This window comes from Triturus cristatus, chromosome 4_2 (assembly GCF_964204655.1).
Source record: "Triturus cristatus chromosome 4_2, aTriCri1.1, whole genome shotgun sequence".
Classification (NCBI taxonomy): domain Eukaryota; kingdom Metazoa; phylum Chordata; class Amphibia; order Caudata; family Salamandridae; genus Triturus; species Triturus cristatus.
The window spans coordinates 366,179,972-366,197,887 of record NC_140586.1 but is presented as its reverse complement, the minus strand read 5'-3'; the positions used below and the strand labels follow the sequence as shown (position 1 = coordinate 366,197,887).

The window sequence follows — 17,916 nt, the reverse complement described above, 5'->3', positions numbered from 1 at the left end:
GTTTACAACTGTGATTTGCGGAACTTTACAACAATGTCAATCATTACCAAAGAACATTTTTCCTCGTTTTGTAAACTGTTTTTAAATGACTTTTTAACTTTTTTTGAAACCTTTTAAATGTCTACTGATAATTTTATGCCCTTACACTGTTATAACTATGTGGTTCAAGGATGTGTATTATTATTGTTAAGTATAAGGTGGAGTGGGTGTTATATTTCATATCGGTACCCTAATATAGGTCCAGGGAACATCGTGCACTTTCCCTACATCAGATCCCGTTATTTCAAATGAACGAGCCTTATAAGGATGTAACTCCAAATAAGGACAGAATGCCTTATACGGACATCAAGCCTTCTAAGGACTGCAGCCTTTTATGGACTAAACCTTTCACCTAGTTCCATGCCGAGGGTGTGTTTTTCCCAATACGATATTGCTAAGACGTCATCCTTAGAACATATGAATAATTGATGAGTACACTCTCCAGGAGGCATACTTCACCTCTCCCATCCGCGCACAAGGTTTAATCCCCAACGTCATGCTCATGCTGAACAATGGGTAACACACGTACATAGACTGTATAAATACAGCACCTCTTGCTATCAGAAAGCAGAAGGGAACTGAGACTTCAAGACCGACACACTGACCAGAGACGCTACAGCACCGGCATGCCATCGCTCCAGCTGACGATCCCTTGCAGGGTGTCCAGCCCAAGTCCAGGACAAAGTCCCACACTCTCACTATTCAGGTATGGGGTTCCAACTAAATCCTAGTGGGATTCTTGGCTCGTAGGCTTAGGCTGTGTGGCACCTACTCACATGCAAGGTACACTTAGGTACATCTAGTTAGGCATCTTAGGAGTACGCACTTTATTTTATAAATGCATTTCATGTTCATGTATGTGTTCATGACTATTGCAAAATGGTAGAACAATACTATTCCTTTTTATTCACTGTACTGCTGGTTCTATCTCTGCTACTGTGTTACAGTTGTAACAGCGCACTTATTTTACATGAGAAGAACTACAGTACAATAAATTATTATTGTAAAAACACTCAACCGTTTCTTCTCTGTATCTCTCTGAGAGCAAAACAAGCAAGCACAAGTGACTGGCCGAAAAGTAATATATTGTTTCCACGAGTCTAAGGTTATTGTGTTCTGAGGTTGCCAAAAACGAATCTCACTGATAACAGGAGATTCTAGTGGCACTGCGAGCTAGCTAATGCAAACCATATGCTAAAATATGCGGCGGGGTGCACGGAGTCAGTCTGCCACCAGACCCACGGTATATGTTATCCGTAAACAGCGTAGGTCCTGCATGATAGGGTACTATTGGGACTACACTACAGAATCTGATATATGCCAGCCAAAGAGAATGAAAAGGAAGATTGAACAGACATTGATAAGGCCATTTCTTTTCGTGCGGGGAACTTGATTTTTTAGGCTTGCAAAAACATAACTTTTTATGTGGATTTCAATGTCTACCCACCCTATTCCTCCAACTGTAAAAACACACAGTACTGGTGACCTGACAGAAACTAAGGGGAAGAGTGCATAACATTAAAATATGCCGTATACACATAGCACTTGAAACTGAAGCTTTAATTTATGGATATTTATAAGCACCAAATAAATCTAATTTCATAGCTTGCTTTATTGCTGTAACATAAACTTTTTTTAATGTTACCGATGCCCACTGCATGAAAGAGTGAGGGTTATAGTTGGGCAGGGTGGGGTAGGCATGCACCCCAAATGTCTGGACATCCTGCATTCGTGGGTGTCACATCATGAAGAATGTATGCTTTATTCACATAGTTATTACATTGCTACTCTGGAACTTCTGACTGCCCCATCACAATACCAAGGAAAGTAGGAGCCCTGGGCAGTTGCCCATTTTGCCCATGCTTTAAAACAGCACTCGCATTAGCATAGTAACAAGACGCATCTAACAAATCTATGTGAAGGCTTTTGTTCATTGAAAGCTTTTCTTTGCATTGCACTACATCACCATGTTATGCCTTGGTCCCACTTACACAATCTACAAATATCTATTGCTTTTGACTAGTCACTAGAAATCTAGAGGCAGATTTATCCTCAACTTTGGTAACCAAACGATTGAGGATTGGCTAGGAACTCACCACCCTACTCAAAACCTCTATTGCCACTGCAACATTTCTTGATGCCTGGAAACACGCAGAAATCAGACCACTACTCAAAAACCCTCTGCCGACCCCTTCAAACTCAAAAACTACCCTCCAATCTCCCTGTTCCCATTCCCAGTGACGGTATTGGAAAAGATCATCAACGATCAACTAATGACACACCTGGAGCAGAACCAGCTACTTGATGCCTCCCAATCCGGCTTCCGCAGCAATCACAGCACCAAAACTACCCTGATCGCAGCCACCAATGACATCCAAACCCTCCTTGACTGAGAAGAAACAGCAGCTTTGATCGCCCTCGACCTCTCAGCAGCCTTCCACACAATATCCCACCACATGCTGATCACAAGACTCCACCACATCGGCATCCAAGCGGACCACTCAGATGGATCACTTCCTTCCTCACCCAAAGATCCTAGGGGATCCATCTACAACCTTTCACCTGTTAACCCAAGGAGATCACCTGTGGTGTCCCCCAGAGCTTTTTCTTCAGCCCCATGCTCAAATGCATATATGACCCAGCTAAGCAAACACAAGGAGACAATGGACGAAGCGCTGAAACTTTTCAGACACTAACCCCCAGTCACAGATCTGGGTTGAATCCATCATAGTTCTTTAGCTCACTTCTCCACCTCAGGTCAGACCCAGCTATATGCAAATCAGTCTTGATCCTGTGCCTCATGCCTGGACGGGAAACAAGCATCCTGGGATGTTTGCATTGTCCAGCATTCCGTTCATCAATTGTTTCTTTTGCATATGTCGCCTGAAGTGGGAATGGTATGCCCAGACGTGGGTTAAGTGGTCACTACACCACTGGATTCAAATTAGCCTGGCTGATGAAGGGTGATGCCCTGAAACCGGTCCCAGGATGCTTGTTTCTGGTCCAAGGAGGGCATGGCTTGGCAGTTCAGGCTGGACTGTTCCCACAAGGAACAGGGTCGAGACGGATTTGCATATGGCTGGGTCCAAACTGGGGTGGTGTGGGGAGCAAAAGAATGATGGAATTAACCCAGATTATTGTGACTGGGGGTGAATGTTTGCATTTTCCAGCATTTCGTCGCTCAATTGTTTCTTTTGCATATGTCGCCCTCAGTGGGTATGGTATGCCCAGCTGTGGGTCCCGTGCTCATTACACCACTGGATTCAAGCTAGCCTGGCTGATAAACGTTGATGCCCTGAAGCCGGTCCTAGGGTGCTTGTTTCCGGTTCAGGGAGGACCTGGCTTGGCAGTTTGGGCTGGACTGTTCCCACAAGTAACAGGGTCAAGACTGATTTGCAGAAGCCTGGGTCCAAACTGAGGTGGGGTAGTGAGCAAAATAATGATGGATTTAACCCAGATTCTTCTGACTGGGGGTGAATGTTTGCATTGTCCAGCATTCCGTTCATCAATTGTTTCTTTTGCATATGTCGTCCTAAGTGGGAAGGGATTGCCTAGATTTCCCGCGCTCACTACACCACTGGATTCAAGCTAGCCTGGCTGATGAAGGGTGATGCCCTAAAACCAGCCCCAGGATGCCTGTTTCCGGTCCAGGGAGGACTTGGCTTGGCAGTTCGGGCTGGACTGTTCCCACAAGGAACTGGGTCAAGACTGATTTGCATATGGCTGGGTCCAAACTGGGGTGGTGAGCAAAAGAATGATGGATTTAACGCAGATCCTTGGAACTGGGGGTGAATGTTTGCATTGTACAGCATTCCGCCCATCAATTGTTTCTTTTGTATATGACCCAGATAGCCAGCATCATCAGATCCACACTCTCAACATAACTTTCTACACAGACGACATCCAACTCATCCTCTCACTCACCACCAGAACCAATTAACACAGATTTATGAAAAACGTCACCGACTGGATGAAGAACATCTGCCTGCAGCTGAACACAGATAAGACAGAAGTACACATCTTTAGCAACAAAAGCAATACATGGAACGAATACTGGTGGCCATCACTGCTATGACGAGCACCCACTCCCTCCAACCGTGCCAGAAACCTCAGAATCATCATTGACAACAAACTCACTGTGAAGTCACAGATCAACACCATCTCCACTGCCTGACTCCTCACTCTGCACATGCTAAATAAGATCTTATAGTGGCTACCCCTACACACAAGAGGCACAATGTCATAAGCCCTCTTCACCAGTCGACTGGACTACAGCAACTCCCTGTACATAGGAATCATTGCACACCTCCAACAAAGACTTCATACCATACAGAATGCCGCAGCCATACTCATCCTTGGCCTTCCCCAGTGAACACACATCACACCCCACCTTAGGCAACTCAACTGTCTTCCCGCAAAGAAGAGATTCAAACTTCTGATCCACGCACACAAGGCTAAACACAACCAAGGACCCACCCAAATTAATCACTACCTGAACTTCCACCATCCATCGATAAGACTATGCTCCATCTCCCTTTCACTTGCCTATACTCCCCGCATCTACCAAAGCAGAAGCGGAGCACGCTCCTTCTCCCACATTGCAGCAAAGACCTGGAAAAGCCTCCCCATGCACCTCCGGACCATCACCTCACTTCTAGAATTCCGAAGGACCCTCAAGACCTGGCTGTTCGAATAAGCCTCCTGGACCTGCAAGCGCCTGGATACCCTATCGGGTGATTAGCCAAGCTTTATAAATCCTGAATATTTGATCAACACTTTGCTCTTCTGCAAGTGACAAAAAATGCTGCATAGTTATTCAAAGTGTTGATAAACTATTTGATTAACTAATTTGCAGGACAAAACTTCTTTTGAGCTGGGAAGCAGCATCAAACTCATAAAAGAGGGGCTTTGCACTACTTTGTGCTCGTGTGCACTACCTTATATCATGGGGTCATCCCATGAGTGGTACATGTGCATTCCTGAGCTATCACCCAGGCATTGTGATGCAAAGCCCTGTTTACCAAAATTGATAGACAGGAACATAACAAACAAATGTTAATTTGGAGACTGAAGTTCTTCTAACTTTTCAAACACTTTAATGGGTGATGAACGCACAACACATCCAATGTGTGAGAAGTTTAAAACTTTGTTTATGCATAGGATTTCATACTGGAAGGGTAAGCTTCCAAAACAAAAACTATTCTAGAAAGCAAGCCTAAACATTTCCACTGTGGTGTAAAGATGTGTGTGTTGTGCCAGCAGCCTGACTGCGCACCATTGGGGGGGGGGGGAGAGAAGCAGCAGTTCTGTATCTTAGTAAATGTGTCTCTGTGCTTCTCTCTCCTTATACTACATTGAGGCACAGCAACTTTAAATGCTGTTCTGCATTGTATGAATTTCATTGTCCCTTAGCAGAGCTCAATCATTTGAATCCTGCCACAATCCAGCTTTTTCAATCAATATGTCCTTTCTGCTCCCAACCTGCTTATTAAATTCCTAACAGTCAGCTTTCCCACCTCATTGAATTTTATACCTTCTGGTCTGCGGTTAACAAATGCAAGCCCAATGAACTTTATTTAATATGGTGAACATGTTTACTGTGTGAATGTACTTACCAATACATTTAGGAGGTGACTGCCATTTCCCCCTTTTGCACTGAATGTCTTTTGACCCGCTCATCTCATAGCCGTCTGAGCATCTATATTGCAAGGTATCTCCAGAATAATAAATTTCAGACTCCAGAAGAGGTTCGCCATTTTCAACAGAAGGAGGCTGATTACATATCTTCTTTTCTTTAATTTCTGTGACACCAAAATAAGACAAAGTGAGACTAATTACAAAGTCCGCATGTGAGTACAGAAGTAATTATAAAAAGATATAAGAAACTAAAATCAAATACTAAAAACTGGGTCAATGTTCTGACAGGTCTAGGGTTACTACTGAGAATAATATGAGATTACCGAAAGATATTCATCTTTAAGTCAGAAATTTTACTACTGAGTTAATCTGTATTTGAGTTTTGGCTGGTGATCATTGAAAGCTTAGGGGAGTAACATATGCCATGGCTTCCAGTGATGGAAGCGAGTGAACCCAAATTCTACGAAGGCTTTGGGCAATCTCACCCTTAGAAAAGCTTGAAAAATAGGGACAAATTGTGCTTTTAACCCACTCTATTTATATACAAATGCTGAAAGGCAATGGCCTCTGGAAGGGCACACATGAATATTTGCAAGTACTTTTATGATGTGCTAAGCCAATGAAGCATGGAAGTGACTCATGGCATGGAACCCCTCTGTTGCAGTGAGCTGTATACAATAATACAATACACTAATGCTGGAAATGTGTGTATATGTGTGTATATATATACAGAGTAAAAGAATAAAATCTACCTGCCATTTCTATCAGGGTCTGTTTCTCTCTGTTCGCTGCTGCTGTTGCTGTCGCGCTGCCGTGGAGGTTCGGAGAGCTCGTTTTGCCACACACACATATATATATATATATATATATATATATATATATATATATATATATATATCTGTGGCGCTTACTGGAGGTACCTGGAGGCCAAGGTGGCCCCCAGGGGCCCTCAGGATTGAAAGGGAATTAATTCCCCAACTTTAAATGTGCCACAGGGTGTGTAAAAAGGGGCGTGGCCTCTGAACACCTCTTTGCTACGCAGCTCCCTGGCGCATACTGGAGATTCCTGGTGGGCATCTACACTGAGGAAGGCGAAAACGCCGATTCGCGTTGTCTTACACCCGATTAAATTCAAAATTATAATATATACTGTCTCCAGAGTGCACTCGATTTATGGCTACTTCGCTATGGGACAGTTGCGGTGAAGGAATTATATGTATATATATATATATATACATATATATATATGAAATCCAACAGGCTGTCTCCCACCTCCAACCGGCGAGGAAGAAGCACACGGACACCAACTCGTGCTTCACAGGTTTTTAATGGCAATCAGCACCCACACAGCACGCCATTACGCGTTTCGGCCACCAGATGGCCTTGATCACATGAAGTAACTGCTGATTCAATAAGCTTTTATAATCCAAGAGCACTCTATAATCTCGTGATGCTTGTGGCCATAGACATGGAAAAAATACATTGGTCTAAAGTTGATTTTTATAGTGTTTAAAAAACATATAACAAATGCATATATGTTAATACTTGTAACAGCATGGGTCTGGGATATTACCTGGTTGTATCATTAGATGTGCCTGCTTCTAAATACCTTTCTATGTTCACGGAAATATTCCGAACTTGTAAATACATGGTAATTTACAAAGGTTTAAAGTGCAATAGTAAGTTGTGCAAATACGCAAATTGTAGGTGCAAATCCTGATATATAAAGTGCAAATAGTGCCATCAAGGTGCAACAAAATGCAAGTGTGCAAAATACGCAATAATAGTGCAAAGTGCAAACAAATGCATATGTATACATATGGTAATTGTGTTACAGACCATAATTGATGTCCTTAAATAATGCACGATCAGAATTCATTGCAACATTTCAACATATGTTAAAATAGTATCTAATGATAGAACGTATATGAACGACCCGACATTGCTGTTAAAACCAATAGCCTATGTAAAAGGTCCTAAGACTAATAAAAAAGTGAGAAAAGTGCAAATAGTGAGATAATGATAAAATACAGCGGGGATCAAGCGAGGAAGGGGATAGGAGGGACACTCCAAAATACTATTCACCTATATGAGGTTCCATATTAACCAATACATAAAGACAACCAAACACCTGGTCTTCGGCGAAAGTGGGTCCAAAGTTATAGCGGGTCCCAGAGCTGCTTGCACCTAGATTGTAATATACCTAATGGTAAGGGAAGCTTGGCTGAAAGTATCCTCATATGTGGAGAACTGGAACACATCGTTATATGGAGAAAGCGTTTGATATTCATTGTTATCTTGTCTTTGGCCTTACTCCTTTGGAATCAAAAGACAAAAATAGGGAAGATGTTGAAGGAACAAATTAGTCCAAACAACTGGCTAACAGTTCTCCTTTCAATTCAATTAAAAAATATAATATTCATAAAATTGATGAGGATACAGGTAAAACAAACAAGATAAATCAATCAATGAGGTAGCTTAGGACATGAGAAATTGACACTATATACACTGCAGATATCAATCTAGTAAAACAAAAGTAAGTCTAAAAAAGAGCAGAATCAATCCCGTGTTGTCTATCAGTACTCATATAAAATTGTGTAAGTCTTCAGTGGTGTTTAAGCCCGTTGGTGCTTTGCTATCGAACTCGAGTATGTATTTTGTTTCGAGTTGTCTAAGGGCTTTTTCCCTGTTGCCCCCTCTTCGCTGTGCGGGGACGCCGTCGACAATAAAGTATTTCAGGCAACTAAGTTCATTGTTATGTAGTTTTCTGAAATGCCGTGCTACGGGGTAGCTGGAGTCATTATTCACAATTGCCCTTAAATGTTGTAAAATTCTGACATGGGCTTGTAACTTGGTGCTCCCAATGTAATTCAAACCACATGTACAGGAAAGGACATACACCACAAATTCAGATCTACATGTAAAGTGGCCCTTAATTTGTCTGGGGTTGTCACTGAACGGGACTGAATACTGAGTGGTATTCTGACCAAATTTACATGCTCTACAACTGGTGCATTTGAAAAAACCTCTTCTGGGTTTTAGCCACGAACTGCTAGTCGGGATTGGATTATTTGGTCTCGTGAGCTCCTCTCTCATGGTTCTGGCCCTTCTAAACGTCAGTACAGGTTTGGAAGGTAACATAGGGGCCAGGACACCATCAGTCAATACAATTGGCCAGTTTTTATTTACCATGGCTCTGATCTTACGGTGCTGTTTGTTAAACGTTGTGATCAAACGTGGTACATTGGAGTTTGCATTATCAAATGTATCCACTGAGCTATGTTCATTCGTATTGACCGATTTGTCTATGAGTAGGGAGTTCCTGGGGGTGGATTCCACTTTGTTGTAGGCTTCCCTAAGGATCCCCTCAGAGTAACCCCTTTGCCTCATCCTGTTCATAGCTTCTTCTGAACATTGAACCCTCTCCTCCGGTATACTGCAAATACGTTTAATACGGAGGAGTTCCCCATAGGGGATGCTTTTTATAAGGTGTGGTGGATGGGCACTGCTGGCGTGTAGGATAGAGTTGCCTGCAGTGGATTTCCTATACAGACATGTTTCTACATGGTTCTCAACAATCGTGACTGTAGTGTCTAAAAATTCAACTGATGTGTTGTCCACCTTAAAAGTGAATTTGAGATTAAAAGCGTTATCATTTAAAACCTCAATAAAATCAATCACACTTTCACGATCGCCTTTCCAAACCATAAAAACATCGTCAATGTATCTGTACCACTCTACAATCTTGGATCCAAACACATTAGCATGGGTCCCCATGAGAACCTGCTCCTCCCACCGGCCAACATGCAAGCAGGCATAGCTGGGGGAGAAGCAAGCTCCCATGGCGACTCCCCTCTTTTGAGAGTACAGTTCGTTTTCAAACATAAAATAGTTGTTATTTAATGCCCAGTGAATGAGTTCTAAAAGCATATTGTTATGATTGTAAAATTTGATTGGTCTGCAGTCAAGATAGTGTTTTGTAGCGGCAATCCCTGTCTTGTGTTCTATGCTTGTATACAAGGACTCTATGTCAAGAGTGACCAACAAGAAATCCTCATGCCATTGAATTCTGGCTAGTTTCCTGATAAAGTCACCAGTGTCCTTAATGTACGTTGGTAAGGCGCGGACTAGTGGCTGTAAAAAGTAATCCACATACTTACTCGCATTTTCACTGATGCTCCCAATAGACGAGATGATAGGTCTGCCTGGTACTGGCCTCACGCCTTTGTGGATTTTTGGTATCAGGCGGAGCGTTGGGATGATCGGAAACTCATTGAACAAAAAATCGAATTCTTGGCTTGAAATTAATCCCTGCCTTTTGTAAGCATGTAACATTTTCTTCAGGGATTCCTTAGATGTATTGTACATTTTTAAGCTGATTTTTTCATAGCACTCAATGTCCGAAAGCTGCCTTTTTACTTCAGTTTTATATTCCTCCTTAGGCCAGATGACCACATTGCCCCCCTTGTCGGACATGCAAATTATTAGGCCAGGGTTGCTGTTCAATTTATGGATCAAGTTCTTATATTCTAAATCTTGTTGTTTCATTCTCCTGCTGTTAGAACTTGTGGCCCGATAGAGATTCTTTAGGTCATTGGTTACCATCTCTTGAAAAATATCGATCGCGTCCTTGGGCATCATAGGGATGAAGCTAGATTTGCCTCTAAAAGGACTTAGACCGGCACAAGGTTCTGTGCCAATGATCGAGGTGAGTCTGTCTTGGGATGGCCGTGTGTCAACTGACTGACTAGGGGAATCATGGTGCGTTTTGTTCAAATCCGCCAGGGTGAGAAGTAACTGTGCATCGGCAGAATCCAAATTGTGTTCATTGGAAATTGCGCTGTTGTCATGAGGACCCGTATTCGTTTTACTGCCAGATTTAATGGTGAAAAACTTCTTTAATTTCAACTTTCTTGTAAAATTAAATAAGTCCGCTCTGGTTTTGCAGTAGTTGAAATTATTACCAGCGCAATATGAAAGGCCTAAGGAAAGAATATCCTCCTCTTTGGCGGTGAGCACAAGCTTGGAAAGATTCACTATGGTGTTATTATTAGTTTGACCCTCACCTAACGTCATCGCCATTGGGGTTTTCTGCCTCTTTGCGCAGCGGGCCTTTCTTCTGGCATTGCGTTTTTTGTTCTGTTTTGCCCTGCTGATGCTTGTGGATTCCGCGGCCTCAGGGTTTGACGGCGGTCCTCGGCTAAAAAATTCAGCTCTTCACCAGGTTGTAATATGCCGGACATGAGACTGCCCCGGACCGTTTCCTCGCCTTCATTGCCGCTTCCACTGGTCAAGGAAGCAGAATCACCTGTATCAGATTCTCTTGGCGTGCATTGTTCGCCACTGTAGGGTATTTCACGCGTGGTGGTGGCCAACTTATCCGAGCGTCTCTTCCTCGCACTATCATAGCGGCGGGCAAAAGTAAAAATCTGCCCAAGTTCGTAGTCCTCTTTATCCCTGGCGAACTTGCGTAATTTCCTCAGTTTGATTTTCTCTTGTTGTGTCTTAATCCTGTCCTCGATTTCTTTTCTTTGCTTGAGAATCTCTTCCTTTTCTGGTCGATTATTGAGTTGGTCATTAATTTCCTCTATCTTTTTGATGAGTGCATCACGATCGGTTCGGGCATATTTGATAAGGATTTTCACTGCATTCATGGACGCATTAAGATTGTTGTCCGCCCATTCCACCAACATTTCTGGGTGGATCTGTCGAAATTGGGTGCCAGCATAATCCTTAAGCCTCGTGGAATCCGACCTGCTTCCACGTACTTGGTCAAAGATATCTCCTCCCACCACTTTGTCATTTCACTCCGTTGGCATTTTTCGAGTGATTTCAGTAGTGTCCTGAGATCCGGGTTGGAATCCGTAGTCGGGTCGATGCCTGCATCTGAACGTTTCGTGGATGCTGCCATCAAATCTTTAAAGAGCTCCTCCGCCTCCTCCTCGCGGTCCCGCTGGGCGTTACTTGACATGCTTGTGGGGTGGTGATGTTGTCTTGCTGTCGAGATCCGGAGGTGTAACCGGATCGGATGAATAATGAAGCACTGCCTCGAAACCCGTGCGCGTCTGAAATCCTTCTAGCCCAAGTTCAGAGAAACTGCCTGGAACCCCCAACGAATACGTCAGAGAATCGCGTCCGGCAAAAACTTCTCCAAGGGCACTCTGGGATATGTAGTCCGCACGGGGGAGCCACCGCGTTTTTCCTCACCAGGAATGCAATACGTAAAGCGGCTGAGAGCGGCGGCCCACACACTTCGAGGGGATCCGTGAACGGTAGCAGACCCACTACCGGGTGATTGGTATGAAATCCAACAGGCTGTCTCCCACCTCCAACCGGCGAGGAAGAAGCACACGGACACCAACTCGTGCTTCACAGGTTTTTAATGGCAATCAGCACCCACACAGCACGCCATTACGCGTTTCGGCCACCAGATGGCCTTGATCACATGAAGTAACTGCTGATTCAATAAGCTTTTATAATCCAAGAGCACTCTATAATCTCGTGATGCTTGTGGCCATAGACATGGAAAAAATACATTGGTCTAAAGTTGATTTTTATAGTGATAAAAAAACATATAACAAATGCATATATGTTAATACTTGTAACAGCATGGGTCTGGGATATTACCTGGTTGTATCATTAGATGTGCCTGCTTCTAAATACCTTTCTATGTTCACGGAAATATCCCGAACTTGTAAATACATGGTAATTTACAAAGGTTTAAAGTGCAATAGTAAGTTGTGCAAATACGCAAATTGTAGGTGCAAATCCTGATATATAAAGTGCAAATAGTGCCATCAAGGTGCAACAAAATGCATATATATATAGGTTGTTATAGTTAGGAAGAGCATTTTTTTATTTGCCAATAACATTGGCGTTGTTTGCTAAAGCCTCACCAAGTTTTCAGAACTAGTTTACCCCTCGCTTCAGCTGCTGTCTTGAAAGTTTTGGGGTGATCTGTTAAGTGGGGGGGCGAGAAAAAGGGGGGTCCCAAACGCAGTTTCCCTTTGTTTATTTCCATAGGATATTTAGACACGTCTACAGCCCGAACTGCTGAAAGGAATAGGACCAAATTCAGCAGGATGGTAGATGTTGGTTCAGGGAAGAACCTTTTTGTCATCTGGTGTAAATCTGTTCAGCAGTTAAAAAGTTATTTAAAAAAAAATCCAACTGTAGACCTAGGGACGCGGAGGATCTGCGACCCATCCCAATCTCGTGCTGAGATCTAATTCGCTGTCAACACTTCAAACCTGGCAGAAATGTGGGAGGGGTAGAAACACCATGACCCCCAAGGCCTCTAGGGGGGTCCAACAGGGCACAAAAAACATTTGAAAAATACAATTCAGCGGGAGTCGAGATGGATCAGCGAATCCCACCAAATTAAATTTTTTTAATGAAGTGCGGGCTCCCACGCTTCAATTCTAATCCCCCCCCGGAGGGCCAGATCCGGGGGGGCATTTTTATAAAGGAGGGGGGGAGAGCACGCCCCCCCCAGGACTCATTGATGCCCAAGGGCCCACCACCTCCCTGGGGCTTCATGACAAAAAGATGCAAGGTAGGCCCGTATGGCCTCCCCTGCTGCCATGGGGACCACCACCTCCCCGGGGCTTATTTATTTATAATGGGGGATTTCAGATTAAATAATGCAGGGGGGCTGCACGCCCCCTGCAGTCACATTGACCACCACCTCCTCGCTGAAAATTCTAATAAAGGAGGGGGCCACGCAGCCCCTCTTGGAGCCATAGATGGCCGTGGAGACCACCACTCCCAAAGACCGGCTCCTGCTATGTCCTGTAATGCCCACCCCCAGGGACATAGCTGTTTGCTATGGCTTTGTGGGACCTTTACCGCATGATCAGTGATGTCACTGACCATATGAGTGATGTAATATGTGAGGTCATAAGCAGTGCATTTCAGGGCATGAGTTATAGTTAGCTCAGGTAACTTTAACTGCACAATTTCACTGGTTTTCTATGAGTGAAATCCGAGCTTAACAACAATGTCCATGTAACCTTTGTTTTTTTTAGTGCACATGTATACATACATCTTTTGGATTCCTTGCAACTGGGAACTTTGCTGGAAGAAGTGATGTATACATATATATGTATGTATATATATATATATATATAAATACATACATAAATCTATATATAAATATATAGATAGATATATATGTATAAATATATATATATAAGACATGTTTTGTGGTTTTGATTTTATTGCATAAAATGCTGTGTTGTCAAAAACCCATAGAGAACTGAAAACAGCTGCATGTAAAATACAGAATTCAGCATCATAATGGTAGCCGCTCCAAACCACTCTAGAGAACTTTAACATTGTAAAGGCTACTACGATTGTGTGCAATGGGAAATCAAATCAATTTTCTAAATTATGTGGCAAAGAATGCAAATTATGCAGCACATTCTCTGGAAGCATCATTTCTTCCATTTGAGATAGACATATTCTTGGTGAAATCTGCAAACATTGCAAATTATTCAGCAAGTTATGTAGCAAATATGGAAAATGTGGTTCATAAATTTGATGACACCGAGCATTGCCCATTGTTTTATTAACAATAGTTAAAGAAAGTTAAGCAAAATCTAAGCATTCTAACTCCAATCGATGCTTGGATGATAGAGAATATTTATATTTTTGATTTTAAGCAAAAAATGAATTCAACCGTCACTAACCAACACAACTAGGGGGAGATGTCCATGCTCCGTTCACACAGTGGATTTCTGGGGATCCTTCCATTTCATAGTTTTCATCACATTCAAGGTCAAACACATCCCCGCTGCCGTATACCTTTGTGTGCTGTAGTCTAATAGAATGTGGTATTTGTGGTGGAGGCGGGCATCTATGTTTTATATCTTAAATGAAAAATAAAGAGAGCATACACAAATATAAAAATAGCGCACATCATATGGTGAAAATATTGAAGTGTAATGAATAACAATGAAGGAGATGATTGCTAGATCATGCAAATGGTTATTCCTATAAAAATCAATTGTTGGACACAGTATCAAACATCGAATTTATGATTTAGTACAAGTCTACACCAATCAGATTTGTTGTAAAAAAGAGGACCTGTATGCACAGATCTGGGTGAATCTGCTCGCATGAAAATGCAGTTTTTTTAAGAGAATATGTGGAACATCTGTTGTATGTTATATCCTAACAACTGTAAGGGCAATTATCATTTCACATGTAGGACAGTGTCCACAGCAGGTAGAGAGAAGAATATCAACACCTTTCAATTGACCACAATAAAAGAACAATGGTAGAATATTCACATTTATACACATATTACTACAAGTCTATGGTCAACTAGACTCCTTCAGTGACACAATTCATTGTACCCAGCCTTTAACTCATTCTTTCATTTGACACTGTCAATATAATATTTCAGTTTTAGAGCTCTTTATATTCTGCCATTAATTTTCTTAACACTAATTCCCATGTGAAGTTTATTCGAGTGGTGTTCATTATTTTTATATTGGAAAAGCCAAATGATTAATTTCAAGTCCAGCAGGCAATTCTTATTCTAATAATTAATTGGGGTACATAAATGATTTGTATCTCAAACTCAGAAAAAAGATTCAAAGTTAAATCTACTTTTAGCAGTGAGTTTGAGGGCTAATGAGAGCATGTTTGTGCTGACAGGTGCAGTGGGATAAAAAGTGATTACTATTATCAGTTTCTATGTTTCCTTTTAGGATAAATGTTCTTATCACATTTGCATATCCAAGTGATACCAATGAGAAAACAGACTAACGGTGACACAGTTGTGGATCCACAGATGCTTGTGAACTACGATCAACACCAAAAACGTAACGTGGTTCATAGTTTGAGTGTTGGTGCAAAATCTATATTCCTCCATTCCTTAACTGTTTATGATGAACTCTCATGGCCTGAATTACAGTCATTAATATTCATTTAAAAAAAGATACTCCAATATATAGCATATGCATTTGAAAGAAGCAGCACAAATTTTTTCCCCGTTGATAGAATTAATTTTCACTATGTTATAGAAATTTGCAAAAGATAGCAAATATTTTTCCCCACAATTATAACAATGAGAATTGCACCCATATTAAGGTTTACTCACCTTTCCTTGTTTTATTTTTGGATATGGCATATAGATACATAAACATAAACATTATACGATATGATTAAAAAGGAAAACATATTTCCAATTATGGAACTCTATCATACATTTGAGCTTTAAACCTAAATTGTGATTCAGTCGAACAACACTCACGTGTTACATATTTGCAGACCACTGTGTTGTTTATGAAATGCAATTCAAGTAGCTCATTCTGGAAATCCCCCATTCCTTTCCTATCCCAGTGATACACAGTTTTCAATTGCCACTGCAAAAAATGTGTAATTTGGCCTTCTTTGCTTCCTGATAAGATACTCTCATCATTATTTTTTTATGCATAGGAAGATAAAGATTTGCCATTTACGCATGAAAATTCTGAAAACAACTTCAAAAGATATAACATCAGGTCGGGACAAGCAATGAATTTATGGGTTCTAACTACCCCCTCTAAACCACAATTAGAAAAATGAGGTGCACCCTTGTACTACGCTGCCCACGTCCTCATTTGTGGTGTAGATGGCAAGTGAAAGATTTCTAAATATATTGACATTTTGTATAGTCAATCAATTTATCCAACATACTGAGTTCTGAAGCTGATTGAGGGAAATATTGGTTGACCACCTTTCACAACTCTGACCTCCTATCTAACCCAGACCACCCTTAAGGTTCATTGACAGTAGGTTGTGAATAATAAGTGCTATGAGGGTGTTACAAGTCAAGTCAAAATCACTTTCTTCAATTAATTCCAAATTAATCATTAAAGTACATATAAACCTCGCATAGATAAAAAAGACAGTGATAAGACCATCAAAAGCATAAAATACAGTACATTTCATCAAGTTTGCAAACTCCTGGTTTTTGGAGAAAGACATAGAAAGGAAGCAACACAGTAGCAGACTAGAGGATCAGGCAATATTGTAAGAAATACAGTCCCGGAAGGCATTGCCTGAATTTATATTTGTGCATGATTGGAAGTAAAAATCTCTTGTGACGTTCAGAATAAAACTTACAAAAAAAGTAGGTATGCAAATCAGATTGGGGGAGACACGTTCACATGGGAAGCATGGCAAAGCTTGAGTGGAGAAAATGCCGGATGGGAAACCCAACAGAAATGGGATAGAATTTAAACAAACTCGAATTAAAATAAATCTATGGTGTGGGTTTGTCACGAATGACAAGTATGATGGTTCCCCCTCACCGAGCATTGGGCCTTCAAGATAGGTTCGAACCATATATTTATTGGTATGATTTTTAGGTCGAATTACAGCCATGTCATTTAAGAAACAAGCTTTTATAGCTCTTTTAGATATAGTTGAGCATTTTTTGGGGGTTTCAAAAATAATTCCTAGACCCAGAGCGTTTAGGGTGTTTTTAACATGCACAATCCAGGGGATCCTTTGTACGTGTTCTAAAGCGAGGCAGTCTGTATTAAACTCTTGGATCAGTTTAACTGTTTCTCTTCTCCATATGGAGTGCCATAGGAGAATTAGTGCCACGTTTATCTGGTCTGTTATGTAGGGGACATTCAGCTCACAATGACAATTACATTTAAAGCAGCTGTTTGTGAGGCTCATCATTTTTTTCCAAAATGTGTCCTCTATTGATTGAATTGCATTTTGATTAATATATCCCCATACTCCAGCTCCATAGGAGTCTACTGCACAGGATTTTGCCTCATATACTTTTTTGACCATATCTATCTGTTTTGAGCCTAACTTTTTCATGAACAAATATATGGCGGTAATGGGTTTTCCAGCATTATCCCTCTATTAGACACCATGTGGGACCATGTTGACATATAATCAGAAGTCACCCCTAGGTAAGAAAACATCTCCGTCTGGGCCACTTTCATTCAGAAATAAAAAAAGTTGGAACTTTCTTGGCCTTATGTCCTGTAACTAAGGACTTTGCCTCATTTGTTTGTAAGTCCACATTTTTCATAAAATTTGCACAAGTGTCTAAAAGCTTCTGGAGGGCCCTTCCCTTATGGACAATTAAAACTGCATCATCTGCGTAAAGTAATATTGGCGTTCGAACCTTATTCATTAAAGGGACGTCCAGGGTAGATTCTAACAGGGGGGGCCTCTACTCCATTGGTGTACGATGAGAACAGAAAAGGGGCAAGGACACAACCC

The 17,916-nt window shown here is 41.6% G+C and overlaps 1 protein-coding gene across 1 annotated transcript in view; it reads right to left on the bottom strand.

The window, feature by feature from the left end:
• LOC146833903 (coagulation factor XIII B chain-like) overlaps positions 1 to 17,916 on the bottom strand; it is a 204,497-nt gene that overhangs the window by 77,217 nt on the left and 109,364 nt on the right. Inside the window, exons 6-7 of the mRNA XM_085601809.1 lie at positions 14,367 to 14,546; positions 5,655 to 5,840 (exon numbers count right to left, since the gene is read on the bottom strand). Of these exons, the coding sequence (XP_085457935.1) occupies positions 5,655 to 5,840; positions 14,367 to 14,546 (366 nt within the window). The remainder of the gene's footprint in view (positions 1 to 5,654; positions 5,841 to 14,366; positions 14,547 to 17,916) is intronic.